The sequence below is a fragment of the Suncus etruscus genome, chromosome 14 (assembly GCF_024139225.1).
Source record: "Suncus etruscus isolate mSunEtr1 chromosome 14, mSunEtr1.pri.cur, whole genome shotgun sequence".
In the NCBI taxonomy this organism is placed as follows: Eukaryota; Metazoa; Chordata; class Mammalia; order Eulipotyphla; family Soricidae; genus Suncus; species Suncus etruscus.
Window position 1 is genome coordinate 62294132 of NC_064861.1, and position 17243 is coordinate 62311374.

The window sequence follows — 17243 nt, forward strand, 5'->3', positions numbered from 1 at the left end:
CCTCCCTGAGGGGCCTCCGTGGAGCAGGCCCTGCCTCAGTACGGATGATTAAGGAGCAAATCCGCGGCAGTGACTGACTAAGGGGGACCTTGCAATCCTGAACGCCGTCCACCCACGCGCCACGAAATTCCAAACAGACCGCGAGCTTCGCGCGAGACCGGCGCTGGGGCGTGGCTAGAACTGGCCCCGCCCCGTCGCTTGGTTGCTGGGGGCTGGTTGTCATGGCAACGCACTGTACACCGTGGCTGCTTCCCAAGCCCCGGGTGCTGCTGGCCATTCACTCAGTGGTTGCTTGAGGGTCATGGCTGCCCGGGCCTCGTGCGAGCCCAGGTTGGCGACCAGCACGTCCAGGTAGGCGCTGGCCGGGTGGAGGGCAGAGAGAAGGGCTTTTCAAAAAGTGAAATGAGGCTAGATCTCCCAATCATCTTCTGCCCTGGATCTTCAGCAATCCAGCCACAGACAGGATTCAAGCTGATTTGTGCAACCCAAAGCGAAGATTTACGTACTAGCAGGCACGGTTTATCACTAATACTAAACAATTTCTATTAAACTCATTGTACTATGTCGAGTGCTTTGCATACTACCATTTAAATCTCCTCGCAACTCTCTGAGTTAGTCATTTCCCCCACTTTACAGATAGAAGCCAGGAGAATGACTGTGTATTTTTCACATTTGTAAAGTGATAGAGTTAGGATTTAATCCAGGCATGTAAGATACCTAAAAGTGACCTTTAGTCATAGGGATAAACTGTCTCTTCGCCCACTGAGTTATGACAAAGATGCTTGTCAAGTTGAGGATTCTTTTTTTTTTTTTTTTTTTTTTTTTGGTTTTTTGGGCCACACCCGGTAACGCTCAGGGGTTACTCCTGGCTATGCGCTCAGAAGTCGCTCCTGGCTTGGGGGACCATATGGGACGCCGGGGGATCGAACCGCAGTCCGTCTCCTAGGCTAGCGCAGGTAAGGCAGGCACCTTACCTCCAGCGCCACCGCCCGGCCCCAAGTTGAGGATTCTTAAGCAGCCCAGAGTACAGCACAATCTCAGAATAGCTTCTGGGCACTGAAAAAATATGACAACAAGCTCTGTTAACCAGAAAAGTATACTGATTAAGAGGCCAGTGATAGCACAGAGGGATTTGCCTCGCATGCAATCAATCTGGGTTTAATCCCTGACATCTAATAAGGTCCCCCAAGCCTGCCAGGAGTGATTTATGAGTGCAAAGCCAAGAGTTACCCCTGTGCACAGCTGGGTGTGGCAAAAATTGTATACTGATTTAAAAAAAAAAAGTATGAGAGCCAGAGCAATTGTATAATAGGTAGGGCAATTGCCATGCACATCACCCACCCCAGGTTTAATCCCCAGCACCCCTTACGGTGTCCCCACACATAGACCCAGTCACACACCCTCAGAGCCTGCCAAGAGTGATTTGTGAGAGCAGAGCCAGGAGTAATCAATCCCTGAATACCACTTGGTTGACCCCCCCCTCCAAAAAAATGTGGCATAGAATCTAGTCTTAGAATCTCAGAGAAGGCTCTTTTTTTTTTTTTTTTTTTTTTTGGTTTTTGGGCCACACCCTGTGACGCTCAGGGGTTACTCCTGGCTATGCGCTCAGAAGTTGCTCCTGGCTTCTTGGGGGACCATATGGGACGCCGGGGGATCGAACCGCGGTCCGTCCTAGGCTAGCGCAGGCAAAGCAGGCACCTTACCTCCAGCGCCACCGCCCAGCCCCATAAGGCTCTTAAAGTTTCAGGTCTTAGCTTCTATATCTCAATCTAATTGGACAATAAAGCTTACCTACAAATATTGTTGGGACTTTAGGCTGAATACATGACATTCTTTTTTTGTTTGTTTGTTTTGTTTGTTTTTCGGCCACACCCATTTGATGCTCAGGGGTTACTTCTGGCTAAGCGCTCAGAATTTGCCCCTGGCTTGGGGGGACCATATGGGACGCCGGGAGATCGAACCACGGTCCTTCCTTGGCTGGTGCTTGTAAGGCAAACACCTTACCTCTAGCACCACCTCGCCAGCCCCACATGACATTCTTAGCACAAATCACATATTATGGGCATTGAAGAAAGTTATATTCTAATTCCCAATATAAAAAAATGCAGAGGGACTGGAGAGATAGCATAGAGATAAGGTGTTTGCCTTGCATGCATAAGGTCGTTGGTTCGAATCCCAGCATCTCATATGGTCCCCTGAGCTTGCCAGGAGCAATTTCTGAGCATAGAGCCAGGAATAACCCCTGAGTGCTGCCGGGTGTGACCCAAAAACCAAAAACCAAAAAATGAGGGGGGTGGGCCAGAGTGATAGTACAGTGGGTAGAGCATTTGCCTTGCATGCGATCAACTGGGTTCAATCCCTGGCATTCATTCCGCCAGGAATGATCTCTGAGCTCAAAGTCAGGAGTAACCCCTAAACACCAATGGGTGTGACCCCAAACAAACAAACAACAAAAAACTGGGAAACATCTCATATATAGTCTTATCCTGCATGATCTGCTGCCTTAATAGGGAAATCTCAAGAAAAGAAAGTTAGTAAGTTAAATGCTGAAGGGAAGTGTAGCTTCCAGTGAGGATGGCCTGCTGAAGTGGGAGCTAGAAATTCAATGGGAAGGCCTCTAGGAAGTTACAGAAATGGTTTGGGCCCAAGATCAGGTGATTATTGGCAGTATCTCTGAGAATCTAGAAGCAGCCCAGGAAGCCCCAAGCTTAGTTCTAAAGGCAGAGGAAATGCTTCTCAGGAATCTCGGAAGGAAGGATTGAGGAGGGGTCCTTTCCCACTCTACCAGCTTCACTGTCTTCCTCTTCTCTGTGCAGAAAATGTATGCGGCCTTCAAAACTGACAATAGAAGACTTAGGCCCAGAAAGCAAGAGCATTCAAAGACGCAAGTTGTCACAGAATCTGAAGCCACTGGTTTGTGATGCCCTATCAACTTACAAACAGGACATTTTTCTGAAAATGTCCAGCATCCCTCCCTCTCCACCCACTGCTCTTTTTGTTTTGATTTGTGACCACATACAGCAGTGTTCCGCAGTTACATCTGGTTCTGCACTTAGGAATCACTCCTGGCAGGCTCAGGGGACCATATGGGCTGCCAGGAATTGAACCCAGGTTAGCAAATGCCCTTCCCACTGTGCTATCGCTCAGGCCACCACTTCTCTTTTTGGTTTTGTTTGTTTGTTTGTTTTTTGTTTTTGGGCCACCCCCAGCAGTGCTCAGGGGTTACTCCTGGTTATTTGCTCAGAAATAGCTCCTGGCAGGCACGGGGGACCATATGGGATGCTGGGGATTTGAACCAACCATCTTAGGTCCTGGGTCGGCTGCTTACAAGACTAACACTGCTGTACTATCTCTCCGGCCCCACCACTTCTCTTTTTGAAAACCAAAGAAAAAGCACCTTACATTGAAACATGCGCTCCAGAGCTGCTTCTCCCATCCAGGGAGGGGGGATCACAGAGGCAAGGTCATCAGGAACTCGGTGGGGGTATGTACACTGATTGCACCTTATCTGAAAAGCCTTCCTAGACCCCTGATCACCAGGGCCTCAGTCCCCACCCATAGGCAGGACTCTACAGCTCAGCACTATGGATCTCATTCATCCAGCTTCCCTCATCCCCTGCCTGGCACTGTGCTGTGAGCTAGGGCATCATGGGGTACTAAGAGAACTTTTTGGCTTCTGGGACCAAGACTTTAATGAAATCCTTAAGTATCTGCTACAAATTGGGAGCTTCAAATTTCCTGTGCCCTTCTGGAGGCTAGCTCTTGCCGGCATGGGGTTTGGGGAGACCCCAGGCCAAAGGCCTTCTCCCTAGCTTGGGTGGTGCTGGGAGGTTTGGCAGGCCCCCAGCCATCCCCCACTTTCCCCCCCCCCCCGGACTCCAGGCCTTCCCTGGGTGCTGGCCCAGGCGGCCGGAAAGGTGGGTGCCAGGAGGACTCTAAAGGGGTTCCCAGGCTTACTGATAAAGCATATACATTTGGGTGTGAGTTATGCTTCTATAAATTAAAATTACTATTTCCCAAGTCAAAAAAAATTCCTGTGCCTTGAGGCAGGAATAAAGAATAAAGGGATGTGGGGCCGGTAAGGTAAGGTGTCTTACCTTGAGGTAAGGTGTCTGCCTTGCAAGCGCTAGCCAAGGAAGGACCGCGGTTCGATCCCCCGGCGTCCCATATGGTCCCCCCAAGCCGGGGGCGATTTCTGAGCACATAGCCAGGAGTAACCCCTGAGCGTCAAACGGGTGTGGCCCAAAAACCAAAAAAAAAAAAAAAAAAAAAGAATAAAGGGATGATGGTTGCTGGAGATAGCACCAGGGTTTCTTTTTTCTTTTTTTTTTTTTTTGATTTTTGGTTTTTGGGTCACACCCGGCAGCGCTCAGGGATTACTCCTGGGTCTATGCTCAGAAATCGCCCCTGGCAGGCACAGGGGACCATATGGGATGCCCGGGATTCAAAGCAAACACCTTACCTCCATGCTATCTCTCCACCCCGAGCACCAGGGTTTCTTAATGCAAGGCAAGCTCTCCAGCCCTCCATTCTTTCTCTTTCATGTTTCTCACTTTTTTGTTTTTCTTTGTTTTGTTTTGGGCTACACCCCACAGTGCTCAGAGTTGTTCCTGGAGATGTGCTCCGGAATCACTCTTGGCAGGCTTGGGGTACCATATGGGGTGCCAGAGGTTGGGGAATGAACCTAGGTCTGCCTGATGCAAGGCAAACAGCCTCCCCGATGTGCTATCGTTCTGGCCCCTCACTTTAGTCTTCTGGACCATACTCAGCTCAGGGCTTACTCCTGTTTTAGCACTCAAGGATCACACCTGGTAGTACCCAGGGAACTATATATAGTGCCAAGGAACGTGTGTACAAGATGTGTGCAGGGAAAGCACTTTACCTACTGTACTATCTCTCCAACCCTCTTCACAGTTCTTACATCTAAGCATACTTTCAGCTCCAGTTGACTGTTAGGTTTGTCCCTGCGTGAATGGCTCCAGTGTAAAGGACCTAGCATCACAAGGACCACATATTGGGAACCCTGACTCCAAAGAGCTAAAGAATGACAGTGGACTCTTCACAGAGGACAGACAAGACCCAATAATTGGAGGCGAGCCCCCAACCTCCTCAGCTGCGCTCCTGTTTTTTTCTCAATGCGGCTGCGGTCATGCAACTCTACCACAAGGGGGCGATGCCTCCCCTCACAAGCCATGGGCCGGGACATCCCATACTGGCCTGCAGGGGGCGCCCAGAAACAGCTCCTTCCAGTCTCCCCGCTGGCTGAAGCCTTGCTGTTAACTAAACCTCCAAGAGGCTTATTCAAAGCAGCTTGACCACCTTTTCTCCTTGATAGATGCTTTTTTTTTTTTTTTTTAGGTTTTTGGGCCACACCCGGCTTTGCTCAGGGGTGACTCCTGGCTGTCTGCTCAGAAATAGCTCCTGGCAGGCACAGGGGACCATATGGGACACCGGGATTCGAACCAACCACCTTTGGTCCTGGATCGGCTGCTTGCAAGGCAAACACCGCTGTGCTATCTCTCCGGCCCGATAGATGCTATTTGACATACTGAACAGTTTCTCTGTTTTCTGCCCCACCCCCGGAAAACCTTATCATTAACTCACCCAGCTTAGAAAGCTTGGCAACTTTCTAGGAGACTTACAGGGTAACTTTGCATTTAGATAAAAATCACATTAATTGGGACTGGAGAGATAGCATGGAGGTAGGGTGTTTGCCTTGCATGCAGAAGGACGTTGGTTCAAATCCCGGCATCCTATATGGTCCCCTGGTCTTCCAGGAGCGATTTCTGAGCATAGAGCCAGAAGTAATCCCTGGGCACTGCCAGGTGTGACCCCAAAACCAAAAATAAATAAAAGGGGCTGGAGTGGTGGCACAAGAGGTATGGTGTTTGCCTTGCACACGCTAACCTAGGATGGACTGCGGTTTAATCCCTTGGCGTCCCATATGGTCTCCCAAGCCAGAAGCGATTTCTGAATGCATAGCCAGGAGTAACCCTGAGCGTCACCAGATGTGGCCCAAAAAGCAAAAAATAAAATAAAATAGGGGCCAGAGAGATAGCATGGAGGTAAGGTGTTTGCCTTTCATGCAGAAGGTCGGTGATTCGAATCCCGGCATCCCGTATGATCCCCCAAGCCTTCCAGGAGTGATTTCTGAACATAGAGCCTGGAGTGATCCCTGAGCGCTGCTGGGTGTGACCCCCCCAAAAAAATATAAAATAGGGGGCCGGTGAGGTGGCGCTAGAGGTAAGGTGTCTGCCTTGCAAGTGCTAGCCAAGGAAGGACCGAGGTTTGACCCCCTGTCGTCCCATATGGTCCACCCAAGCCAGGGGCAATTTCTGAGCGCTTAGCCAGGAGTAACCCCTGAGCATCAAACGGGTGTGACCTGAAAAACCAAAAAAAAAAAAAAAATAGAATGCAATAAGATTATCTGGCAGGTCAGAAGAGCTAGTAAATGGACCTTGCATATGACTGACCTAGGTTCAATCCCTGGCATTGCATATGGTTTCCCTGTACTACTAGAAGTAATTCCTGAGTGTAGCTGGGTATGGGCTCAAAAAGTAAAACAAGCGGGTGATTGTCCTTCCACTGTAACTTTATCTTGTCCTCTTTCTTTGAATTTTTGTTCTCATAATTCAAAATAAAATTTAAAAAAAGGGGCCGGAGAGATAGCATGGAGCTAAGGCGTTTGCCTTTCATGCAGAAGGTCATCGGTTCGAATCCCGGCGTCCCGTATGGTTCCCCGTGCCTGCCAGGAACAATTTCTGAGCATGGAGCCAGGAATAACCCCTGAGCACTGCTGGGTGTAACCCAAAAACCACAAAAAAAAATAATAATAGTAATAATAATAATAATAAAATAAATTTTAAAAAAAAGTAAAACAAGGGCAAGAGAGATAGCATGGAGATAGGGCATTTGCCTTACATGCAGGAGGACGGTGGTTCAAATCCCGGCATCCCATATGGTCCCCCTGAGCCTGCCAGGAGCAATTTTTGAGCATAGAGTCAGGAGTAACCCCTAAGCACTGCCAGGTGTGACCAAAACAACAACAACAACAACAACAAAAAGTAAAACAAAACAGGGAGCCGGAACAATAGCACATTGGTAAGGTGTTTGCCTTGCACGCGGCCAACGCAGGACGGACCTCAGTTCAAATACCGGCATCCCATATGGTCCCCCAAACCTGCCAGGAGGAGCAATTTCTGAGCTCAGAGCCACAAGTAACCCCTAAGCACCGTCGGGTGACCCAAAAACAAACAAACAAACAAAAACAATGCTTGGGACACAGTGGGTAGAGCATTTGACTTGCTTGTGGCCAATCGGGTTTGATCCCTGGAATCCCATATGGTCCCTAGAGTCTGCCAGGAGTGATTCCTGAATGAAGAGCCAGAAGAAACCCCAAGCATCACCAGGTATGGCCCAAAAACAAAACAAACAAACAAACAAACAAAAATGCTTGTTTTGCAGTGCTGGGGAGGGAACTTGGCCTCCCACATGTAAAGCAAATGCTCTATTGCTAAGATACATTTCTTTTTTTTTTTTTTTTGGTTTTTGGGCCACACCCGTTTGACGCTCAGGGGTTACTCCTGGCTATGTGCTCAGAAATCGCCCCTGGCTTGGGGGGACCATATGGGACGCTGGGGGATCGAACCGCAGTCCTTCCTTGGCTAGCGCTTGCAAGGCAGACACCTTACCTCCAGCGCCACCTACCCGGCCCCTAAGATACATTTCTACCCCAAATCCCAAAGAACAATCTTTTTGTTTGTTTTTTGTTTTGTTTTGTTTTTTGGGTCACATCCACGGTACTCAGGGGTTACTCTATACTCAGAAATTGCTCCTGGCAGGCTCGGGGGATCATATGGGATGCTTGGATTCAAACCATCATCCTCCTGCATGCAAGGCAAATGCCCTACCTCCATGGCATCTCTCTGGCCCAAAGAACAATCTTTTAAAATAAACAAAAAATTAATTGGGGAGCTGGAACAATAGTACAGTGTTTAGGATGCTTACCTTGCACACACCGACCCAATGGTTTCTGGCATCACATATGGTCACCTGAACCCAACCTAAATGCAGAGTCAGGAATAAGCTCTGAGCACATCTGGGTGTGGCTCCCCAAAAAACAAAAATAGAATCCAGAGAGGCTGGGATGGGTAAAAGGCATTTCTGCAAGGGGAGCCTGTTGCCTTGATAACTTGACCTGTCTCTCTCTCTCTCTCCCTCCCTGCAGTCCCTTGGGCTGTCCATCGGGGGCTACCTTTCCCCATGGCCCAACTACACCAGTGGCCAGACTATTCTGTATAATAGAAAGCCCTGTTCAATGGATAAGCAGCAAAAAAAGTAAGTGGGGTCTGCCTAATGATGCACAGCCTATTAGAGACATGGCATTGGGCCTGGACACAGCACAGGGGTACACATTGCCCCAGGCTAGGGATATAAGGGTGCTTGAGGTGCCCATCACTTCTCAACCCACTGCCCTTGCAGTGTCCAGGAACAGAAACCTCTCGGCATCACCAAGCCAAGGTATCTGGAGAAGCTAGAAAACTACCTCCGCAAGGAGCTGCTTCTGCTGGACCTGAGCACTGACTCAGCTGAGGAGCTGCGGCTGCAGGTCAGAGCCTCCTCAGAGAACTCGGAGGACTCAGAGGCGCCTTCCCAGCTCCCTGCTAGCTGGGTCCATTTCTCTAGGTTCCCCTTCCCAGGAAGAGAAATGTGATCTGTGTAAAAGCCTGAGAACAAGCAAAGCTGCCTCTGTGGAACCAAAGCTTTCTCAGGCTTGAGTTCCAGGAGTCAGGTGACCTGGAGGCTGTCCCAGGTCACAGTCCAATGAGGTGGTGGACTTGAAGTGGGGGTGGGGGACCAGGGGAACCGGAAACCTGGCAGGTCAGGGCTGGGACAATAGTATAGTGGGGCTGGAGAAATAGCATGTTTAGGATGTTTGCCTTGCATGCAGCTGACCTGGGTTTGATCCCCGACATCCCATATGGTCCCTCTAGCCTGCCAGGAGTGATTTATGAGTGCAGAGCCAGGAGTAACCCCTGAGAGTCACCAGGTGTGGGAAAAAAGGGGGAGCTGAAGAGATAGCATGGAGGTAGGTAGGGCATTTGCATTTCATGCAGGATGGTGGCTCAAATCCCAGCATCCCATATGGTCCCCCGAGCCTGCCAGGAGTGATTTCTGAGCGTAGAGCCAGGGCTGGAAAGATAGCACATCGATAGGGCATTTGCCTTGCACACAGCCAACCCAGGATGGTGGTTCGAATCCCAGCATCTCATATGGTCCCCTGAAACTGCCAGGAGCAATTTCTGAGTGCACAGCCAGGAGTAACCCCTGAGCGCTGCCATGTGTAACCAAAAAAGAAAAAAGAAAAAGAAAGTAAACTGGATAGTGTTTGCTTTTCACTCTGCAGAAGTGTGGAATCAAACTTGAATTTGATTCCCTCACCTTGGGTGTGGCCAAAACACACACACACACACACACACACACACACAAAACAAAACAACACCATAGTAGGTGAGTAAGCAGGGGAACAAATAGGATCCTCCAGTCCCGTAACAACAACCCAAGCCTGAGACTCTGAGACAGAGTTGAAAGAGTTGAAAGACAAGGACTGGAGGATAATACAGCAGGTAAGGTGCTTGCCTTTCATGCAACTGACCTGTGTTCGATCCTCGGCATCCCATATAGTCCTCCAAGCACCTCCAGGAGTAATTCCTGAGCGCAGTACCAGAAGTAACCCTGGAGCACTGCCACGTGTGGCCCCAAAACCAAAAAAGAAAAAGAAAGATAAAGGAGAGGAGGAAAGCAAGGGGGTGAGTAAGAAGGGAAGAGGAGAGGAAAAGGGTGAGGGCAGAGGAGGAGGGGGGAGAGGCAAAGGGAGAAAGAGGGAGAGGAGGAAGAAGAGGAGGAAGACATAAGGCACAGAGAAATAGAAAGGAAAGAGGAGGGAGAGACACAGCCAAGAGTATATTTTAGAGTATACAGTATATTTTAGGGAGATACTCTAAATATATGAATGTCCATGCCTTCAGACCTCTGACTTCTGACCTGGGCTCCACTTCTTGTGCTGAAAGGGCCTGGCTAGTGAGATTCAGCTGGAAGACTGGAAAAGGCCTGAATTCCTGAGGTCCTAGGGTTGGGATCTGAGAGCAGGGCTCCTTCTAGCCTGCTGCTGCCTCCCAGATTTCTGTATGCAGATGGGACAGGAAACCACATGACTGTTTGGAGGCCCCAAGCAAGGCTGGGGTGTCCCATCTCCTTCACTCTCAAGGGCAGTAAGATGGAGAGAGGTGGGGCTGGAGTGGTGGTGCAGCGGTAGAGCATTTGCCTTGCACACACTGACGTAGGGTGGACCGCGGTTCAATACCCCGGCATCCCATATGGTTCCCCAAGCCAGGAACAATTTCTGAGCACATAGCCAGGAGTAACCCCTGAGCATCACCAGGTGTGGCCCAAAGACCAAAAAAAGACGGAGAGAGGTGCTGTGAGGAATGGAGCTGTCCCTCAGGTCCAGGACACTGAGACCCACATGGGAACGGAGCATTTGTTTGAACATCACCTGGCCACGTGGTGTAGGAACACTTCCAAGTTAAATGAAGTCACACTCAAGCCCTTCTGATGGTGGAGACTCTGGGCCATAAGGTGACTGTTCCCTTTCTTGTCAGCCTTACCGAGAGATCTTCGAGTTCTTCATAGAGGACTTCAAAACCTACAAGCCCCTGCTGACGTCCATCAAGAAAGCATATGAGGGAATGCTGGGTAAGAAAGACAACCAGGATTCTTCTCCAACAACCCCTAACAGGCCCCCTGAGCCTTTCTGCTGCCTCTGTTCCCAGATACCCCCACCCCACCTCCTTTCCTGAGACACTGTGTGGTGAATCCATTAAGCATGACGCCCAGGAGGACAGATGGGAGAGGGTCTAGGAAGGAAGGGGGCTCTCCCACCTCTGCAGGGGTTCAAGGGACAAGCACAGGCAACACCCTGGCATCCTGTATATTTAGTCTTTGGTTTGGAAGATGACAGGGCTGGGACTTGTGGCTGGCACGTGCGAGTGCCTTGGTTTGATCCCCAGGACCAAAGGCCTCTCCCACAAAGCACTTCAGAGTACTGCCCTGGTAGTCTCCTAGAGCCACTTAGTTCATCCTACCAAAAAAAATATTGAGAGTCCAGAGCAATAGCACTGAAGGTAGGGTGTTTGCCTTGCACATGGTCAACATGGGTTTGATCCCAGCATTCCATGTGGTTCCCCACGCCTGCTGGGAGTGATCCCTGAGGTCAGAGCCAGGAGTAATCCCTGAGCACTACCAGGTGTGGTCCCCAAACTAATTTTTTTGTCACACCCGGAGGTGGCACTTGGGTTACTCTTGGCTCTGCACTCAGAAATCGCTCCTCGCAGGCTCAGGGGACCATATGGGATGCCTGGGATTCAAATCACCATTTGTCCTGGATTGCTCTACCACTGTGCTATCTCTCCAGTTCCCAAAATAAATTTTTTATTTTGGGGCCGGCGAGGTGGCACTAGGGGTAAGGTGTCTGCCTTGTGAGCGCTAGCCAAGGAAAGATTGTGACCGCAGTTTGATCCCCCAACGTCCCATATGGTCCCCCCAAGCCAGGGGCAATTTCTGAACGTGTAGCCAGGAGTAACCCCTGAGCATCAAATGGGTGTGGCCCGAAAAACCAAAAAAAATTTTTTTTATTTTGCTTTGTGGGCCATACCTGGTGATGCTCAGGGGTTACTCCTGGCTATGCACTCAGAAATTGCTCCTGGCTTGGGGGACTATATGGGACGCTGGGGAATCTAACCGCAGTTCGTCCTTGGTTAGCATGTGCAAGGCAAATGGCCTACCACTTGCCACTTGCGCCACCACTCTGGCCCAAAAACCAAATATAGGGCTGGAGTGGTAGTGCAGCAGTAGGGCATTTGCCTTGCACATGGCTGACCCAGGACGGACCTCGGTTTGATTCCTGGCATCCCATACGGCCCCCCAAGCCAGGAGCGATTTCTAAGTGCATAGCCAGGAGTAACCCTTCAGTGTCACAGAGTGTGGCCCCAAAACCAAACACAACAACAACAACAAAACAAATGCATTAAGAACAAATAAAGCAATTGTTTTTTAATTTGCATAGCGCATAGATTAAAGTGCTCACCTTGCATGCAGCTGACCCTGGTTCATGTGGGAGACTGCTCTAGCCTGTATAAAAATATGGATGCCATCAACCTTAACCTCTGTCTCCTAAGCATTGCATGATTGCCTGCGCACAGAGTCTGAAGTGTCTCCTGAGCACTGCTGGAAGTGATACAAAAACCAAAAAAGAGTGAAATAGGGGCCAAAGTAATAACGCAGTGGGTAGGGCATTTGCCTTGCACAGGGCCAACTTGGGTTCAATCCCCAACATCCCATATGGTACCCAGAGCCTGCCAGGAATGATTTCTGAGTGCAGAGTCAGGAGTAACACCTGAGCACCACCGGGTGTGGCTCCCCAAAAAGAAAGAAAGAAGGCAAGAAGACTAGAAATAGGTCTGTGCTCTGAGCAAGGCATTCATATTCTCTGAATTTTCTTTTCTTTTCTTTTTCTTTTTTTTTTTTTTTTTTGTTTTGTTTTGTTTTGTTTTTGTGTCACACCAGCAGCACTCAGTGTTCCTCCTGGCTCTATGCTCAGAAATCGCCCCTGGTGAATTTTCTTTTTGTTTGTTTTTTGGGCCACACCCATTTGATGCTCAGGGGTTATTCTTGGCTACGCACTCAGAGAACCGTGGTCCTTTCTTGGCTAGCGCTTGCAAGGCAGACACCTTACCTCTAGCGCCACCTCATTGGCCCCGACCCCTGGTGAATTTTCAAGGAATATGGTCACACACAGTGACTTTCTAAGAATCAGTGTCTCCAGGATGTTGCTGCTTTCTGACCTCAGGAGATCTCCCTCCTGTCTATGTTAGCCCACCAGAGGGAGAAGATTCGGTCTCTGGAGCCCCTGAAAGCCAAGCTTGTCACTACGAATGAGCACTGCAGTGAGAAGATCCTGGCCATGAGGGCTGAGGAGAAATCGGAAATCTCTGTGCTGAAGAACGAAAAGATAAATTTGCTAAAGCTCATTGACAAGAAAAATGAGGAGAAAGTGGCACTTCAAACTGAGGTGAATGTGACTAGTAGTAGATCAGCCCAGTCCCAGAATTTCTGCCCCCTCCCCACCCAGGGCCTGCTGAGGCATTGGACACTAGTGCTCCTGAGTGCCCCCCTCCTCTGCTCAGCACTGGGGCTGTGCCAGCAGACTTGGCAGAGCTGATCTCGTCCACCTGCTCTGCCCATCTGCCAGGGTGACTCAAGGCAAGGCAGCCTCACTCACAGCCACCTTCCTGATAGGTGTTTAAACTGAGAAAGAACTTGGCTGAGGAGTACATGCGTTACCTCAGCGAGCGAGATGCCCGCAAGATCCTCCTAGCTGACCTGAATGAGCTTCGGTACCAGCGCGAGGACATGTCCCTGGCCCAGGCCCCTGGTAAGCCTGGGATCTCACTCTCCCTTCTTGCCCCCATTGATTCCACTCTCTCCAGACCTGGGCCTTCATCTCCTCCACTACTTTATTCTGTAGGGGATGTGGCCAACGGCTTATCCAAGCTAAACTGAAACAAATCACTGTTTTCTGTGATTTCTCCCAGAGTTCCTAGGAAATGGCTCAAAGAACTGGTGTACAAGCTTAGCATGCAGAAGCCTCAGTTCAATCCCAATACTGCATGGTCTGAGGAGTGCCAAGAGAGATCTGAGCACTAGGCCTAGTTAGCCCAAGTACCACCATATTTAAGACAAAACAAAAAAACAAGATAACCAAGTCACTGAATGATAGCACAGTGAGTGGTAGGGCATTTGCCTTGTACATGGCCGACCCAGATTTGATCCCTGGCATCCTTTTTGGTTCCCTGAGTCTGTCAGGAGTGATTTCTGAATGCAGAGCCAGAAGTAAACTCTGAGCATTGTCAGGTATGGCCCCAAACAAACAAAGTTACCAAATAATTTGCTTAGGGGCCAGGGTGATAGCACAGTGGGTAGGGCGTTTGCCTTGCATGCAGCCAACCCAGATTCAATCCCTGGCATCCCGTATAGTCCTCTAAGTTTGCAAGGAGTAATTCCTGAACACGAGACCAGGAGTAACCCCTGAACATCTATGAGTGTGGCCCAAAAACATTTAAAAAATGAGCTATCTGGGTCGGAGCAGTGGCACAAGCGGTAAGGCGTTTGCCTTACATGCACTAACCTAGGACAGACCGCAATTTGATCCCCCAGCATCCCATATGGTATCCCAAGCCAGTAGCAATTTCTGAACGCATAGTCAGGAGTAACCCCTGAGCGTTACTAGGTGTGGCCCAAAACCAACCAAACAAACAAACAAACAAACAGAAAACAACAAGCTGGGCCCAGAGAGATAGCACAGCGGCGTTTGCCTTGCAAGCAGCCGATCCAGGACCAAAGGTTGTTGGTTCGAATTCCGGTGTCCCACATGGTTCCCCCGTGCCTGCCAGGAGCTATTTCTGAGCAGACAGCCAGGAGTTACTCCTGAGCAACGCCGGGTGTGACCCAAAAAAAAAAAAGAAAAGAAAAGAAAACAACAAGCTATCTTCCTGGCTCTAAGGTTCTCACTTTAAGCTGAAGCCCTAGACTAGTAGTGCTGTGAGAAAAAGGGGTTCCTATACAAGGAGATCAGCCTTGGGACATGCTGCAGGGGACCCTGGACTACAGGCCTTGGAACCAGGGTAACTGGAGCTGGCTGGCCTCTGGCAGGTGTCTGGGGGGAGGACCCTGTGAAGTTGACCCTGGCTCTGAAGATGGCTCGACAAGACCTGACCCGCACACAGATGGAACTCAACACCATGAAAGCCAACTTTGGGGATGTCGTACCCAGGAGGGACTTTGAAATGCAAGAGAAGATCAACAAGGATCTGCAGGAGCAGGTGCTGTTTGGGAGCAGGATAGGATGGGGTCCTATGGGGAGGGTGTTGAGGACCAATCACTCTCTCATAGCTGGAAAGCCTGCAAGGCGATTATGAAGAGGTCTGCAAGGAGCATGAGATCCTGCTGCAGCTGCACATGAGCACACTGAAGGAGCGGGATCAGTTCTATACTGAGCTGCAGGAGATCCATCAAACCTCCACGCCACGGCCCGACTGGACCAAGTGTGAAGGTGCTGACAACTACTGGGGTTCTGGGAGCTGCTTGAGGGGGTGGTCTGGTCTCATTTCCCCTCTGCTCTCCTGCAGCTGTGGTATCTGGGGGCCAAGATCGCTGGCTGATACTGGCCGAGGGCAAGAACAGTGACCAGCTGGTGGATGTACTCCTAGAGGAGATTGGCGAGGGGCTGCTACGGGAGAAAGACTTCTTCCTTGGTCTGGTATGGGCAATCATAGACAGAGCTTGGCAAACACGAGTCCAGGCTCAGAATAGCCAGGTCTTGTGGAGACAAGCTGGAGTGTAGGGGAACTACTGGTGGTTTGGCCCTGTTTGAGAGTGAGGGAGCAGAGGTTTAGAGGAACTGGCCCTTTTCTTTCCAGGGCTATGGAGCTAATGTCCCCTCTTTCCTTCGGTTTGATGGCCGGGTAGAGAACAAGAAGTCCAGCAAGAAGGAAGTGTTGGCTCTCATCAAAGACATTTGGAAGGAACGTCTTGCAGAAGAGAGGGTCAGATCTCCCCCAGCACTTGCGTCCTAAGTGCTAGAGAAGAGGTGGGGAGGGGCCACTTGTCCATGAGACACTGACCAGTTCTGGTCCTTCCCTGTCCTGCAGAAAGGGTCATTCTCAGATTTCTTCTTCAATTTCCTGGAGCAACGCTTTGGGCCCAGTGAGGCTATGGCCTGGGCTTACACTATATTTGAACATGTCAAGCTCATCCAGTCCAATGAAATCATGAGTCAGTTCTATGCAATCTTGATAGGAAAGGTGAGCTTGGGGGTATGACCCTTCACCCTTTGTCCCCAAGAGGCCCGTGCGCCCCAGTGCAGAAAGTGGCTTGTAAGAGTACACACTTCCCTCCCTACAGAGGAGTGAGAGTGTCTTCATCAGGCAGCAGGAGACGCTCGCACAGCTGCAGCGGGAGATGATGAGCATGGACCACCAGGGTGAAGGTGTTTTGACCATGGAACAGTTAAGGTGAGGGGGCCAGCAGTACCCCACCACCACCATGGACTCCTTCCAACACTGAGCCAGGCTCCCTGTATTTATGGGAAAGGGGGATACTACAGGAAGGGTGGCATCCTTTAGAGCACTTGTGGGGGCTACAGAAGGATACAGTATTAGGTCAGCTGGCCTTCATACATCCTCACAGCTCTGTCATCAAGAGCACCTTCCCCCTCAAAAGGGAAGAGAGAATACAGGAGTTGATGGCAACAGTGGGCTGGAATCCCAAAAGCAGTACTGAAGACTCGATCAACTACCATTCTTTATTTACAGAGGTAAGTGAGGGATGCAGGCACATGTTCAGCCCCACCCTAACCTCTACCAGACCCTAGCCAATGGGCCCTCACCCTGCCTTATGGCCCCCAACTCCCTGCCCAGAACGAAGAGGGCCAGAGTCCACACTTTGTGCAGAAGATCTGGGAACAGTATATGGATGAAAAGGCAGAGTACTTGGACGAGCTCAAGCAGGAACTAGGCCTGGAACTGTGAGTGAGTCTGGGCTCCTCCAGCCCACTTTGCTATACAGCTCCATGGGATTCCACCTTCTGGGTCTCCTTAGGCATGGGACATGTTTTTGGGCACTATGGACTGCTCAAGCCTCACTTCTTTTTCCTTGTGGGGCAGCACCAGTGCAGTGACCCCAACCAAGGTCCGTGAAGCTCTAATGAGCATAGATCCCAGCCTGGACAAGCAGACCCTGGATAGCTATTTGAGCCAAGCCTTCCAGATCTCCATAACAGAACTGGCTGAGAGTGATCAGAAGGAAGAGAAAGAGATTTCTCTCGAGACGGCACTGGAGCACCTTCGGGTGATTGACTTTATACGCACAGTGCCCCGAGAGCAGGAGTCTGCAATGAAGGTCACTATGGGCAACTCTCTTACTGCTAACCTCTGACTTTTGGCACAAAAAATTGTTTTGCTCTTCTTTTTTGGGGGGGGGGGCATACCAGTGGTGCTCAGGAAACCATGTGATGCCAGTGATCAAACCTGGGGCTCCTGCATTTAGAGAGTTCTGCTCTTGAACCCTCTGAGCTATATCCTTGGCCCTTCAGGATAAAACAATTTGTCTGAACCTATGCTGTTCTT

At 50.1% G+C, this 17243-nt stretch overlaps 1 protein-coding gene across 1 annotated transcript; it reads left to right on the forward strand.

Annotated features, from left to right (window-relative positions):
* Positions 1-301: 301 nt before the first annotated feature.
* Positions 302-17052, forward strand: TSNAXIP1 (translin associated factor X interacting protein 1). The gene is made up of 16 exons (XM_049787421.1): positions 302-351; positions 2817-2913; positions 8228-8337; positions 8482-8608; positions 10662-10755; positions 12933-13129; positions 13357-13492; positions 14770-14939; positions 15010-15169; positions 15246-15376; positions 15537-15662; positions 15744-15920; positions 16021-16130; positions 16306-16432; positions 16536-16642; positions 16782-17052. Exons 1-16 carry the CDS (start codon positions 302-304, stop codon positions 17050-17052), a joined length of 2190 nt encoding a protein of 729 aa, XP_049643378.1.
* Positions 17053-17243: the final 191 nt, after the last annotated feature.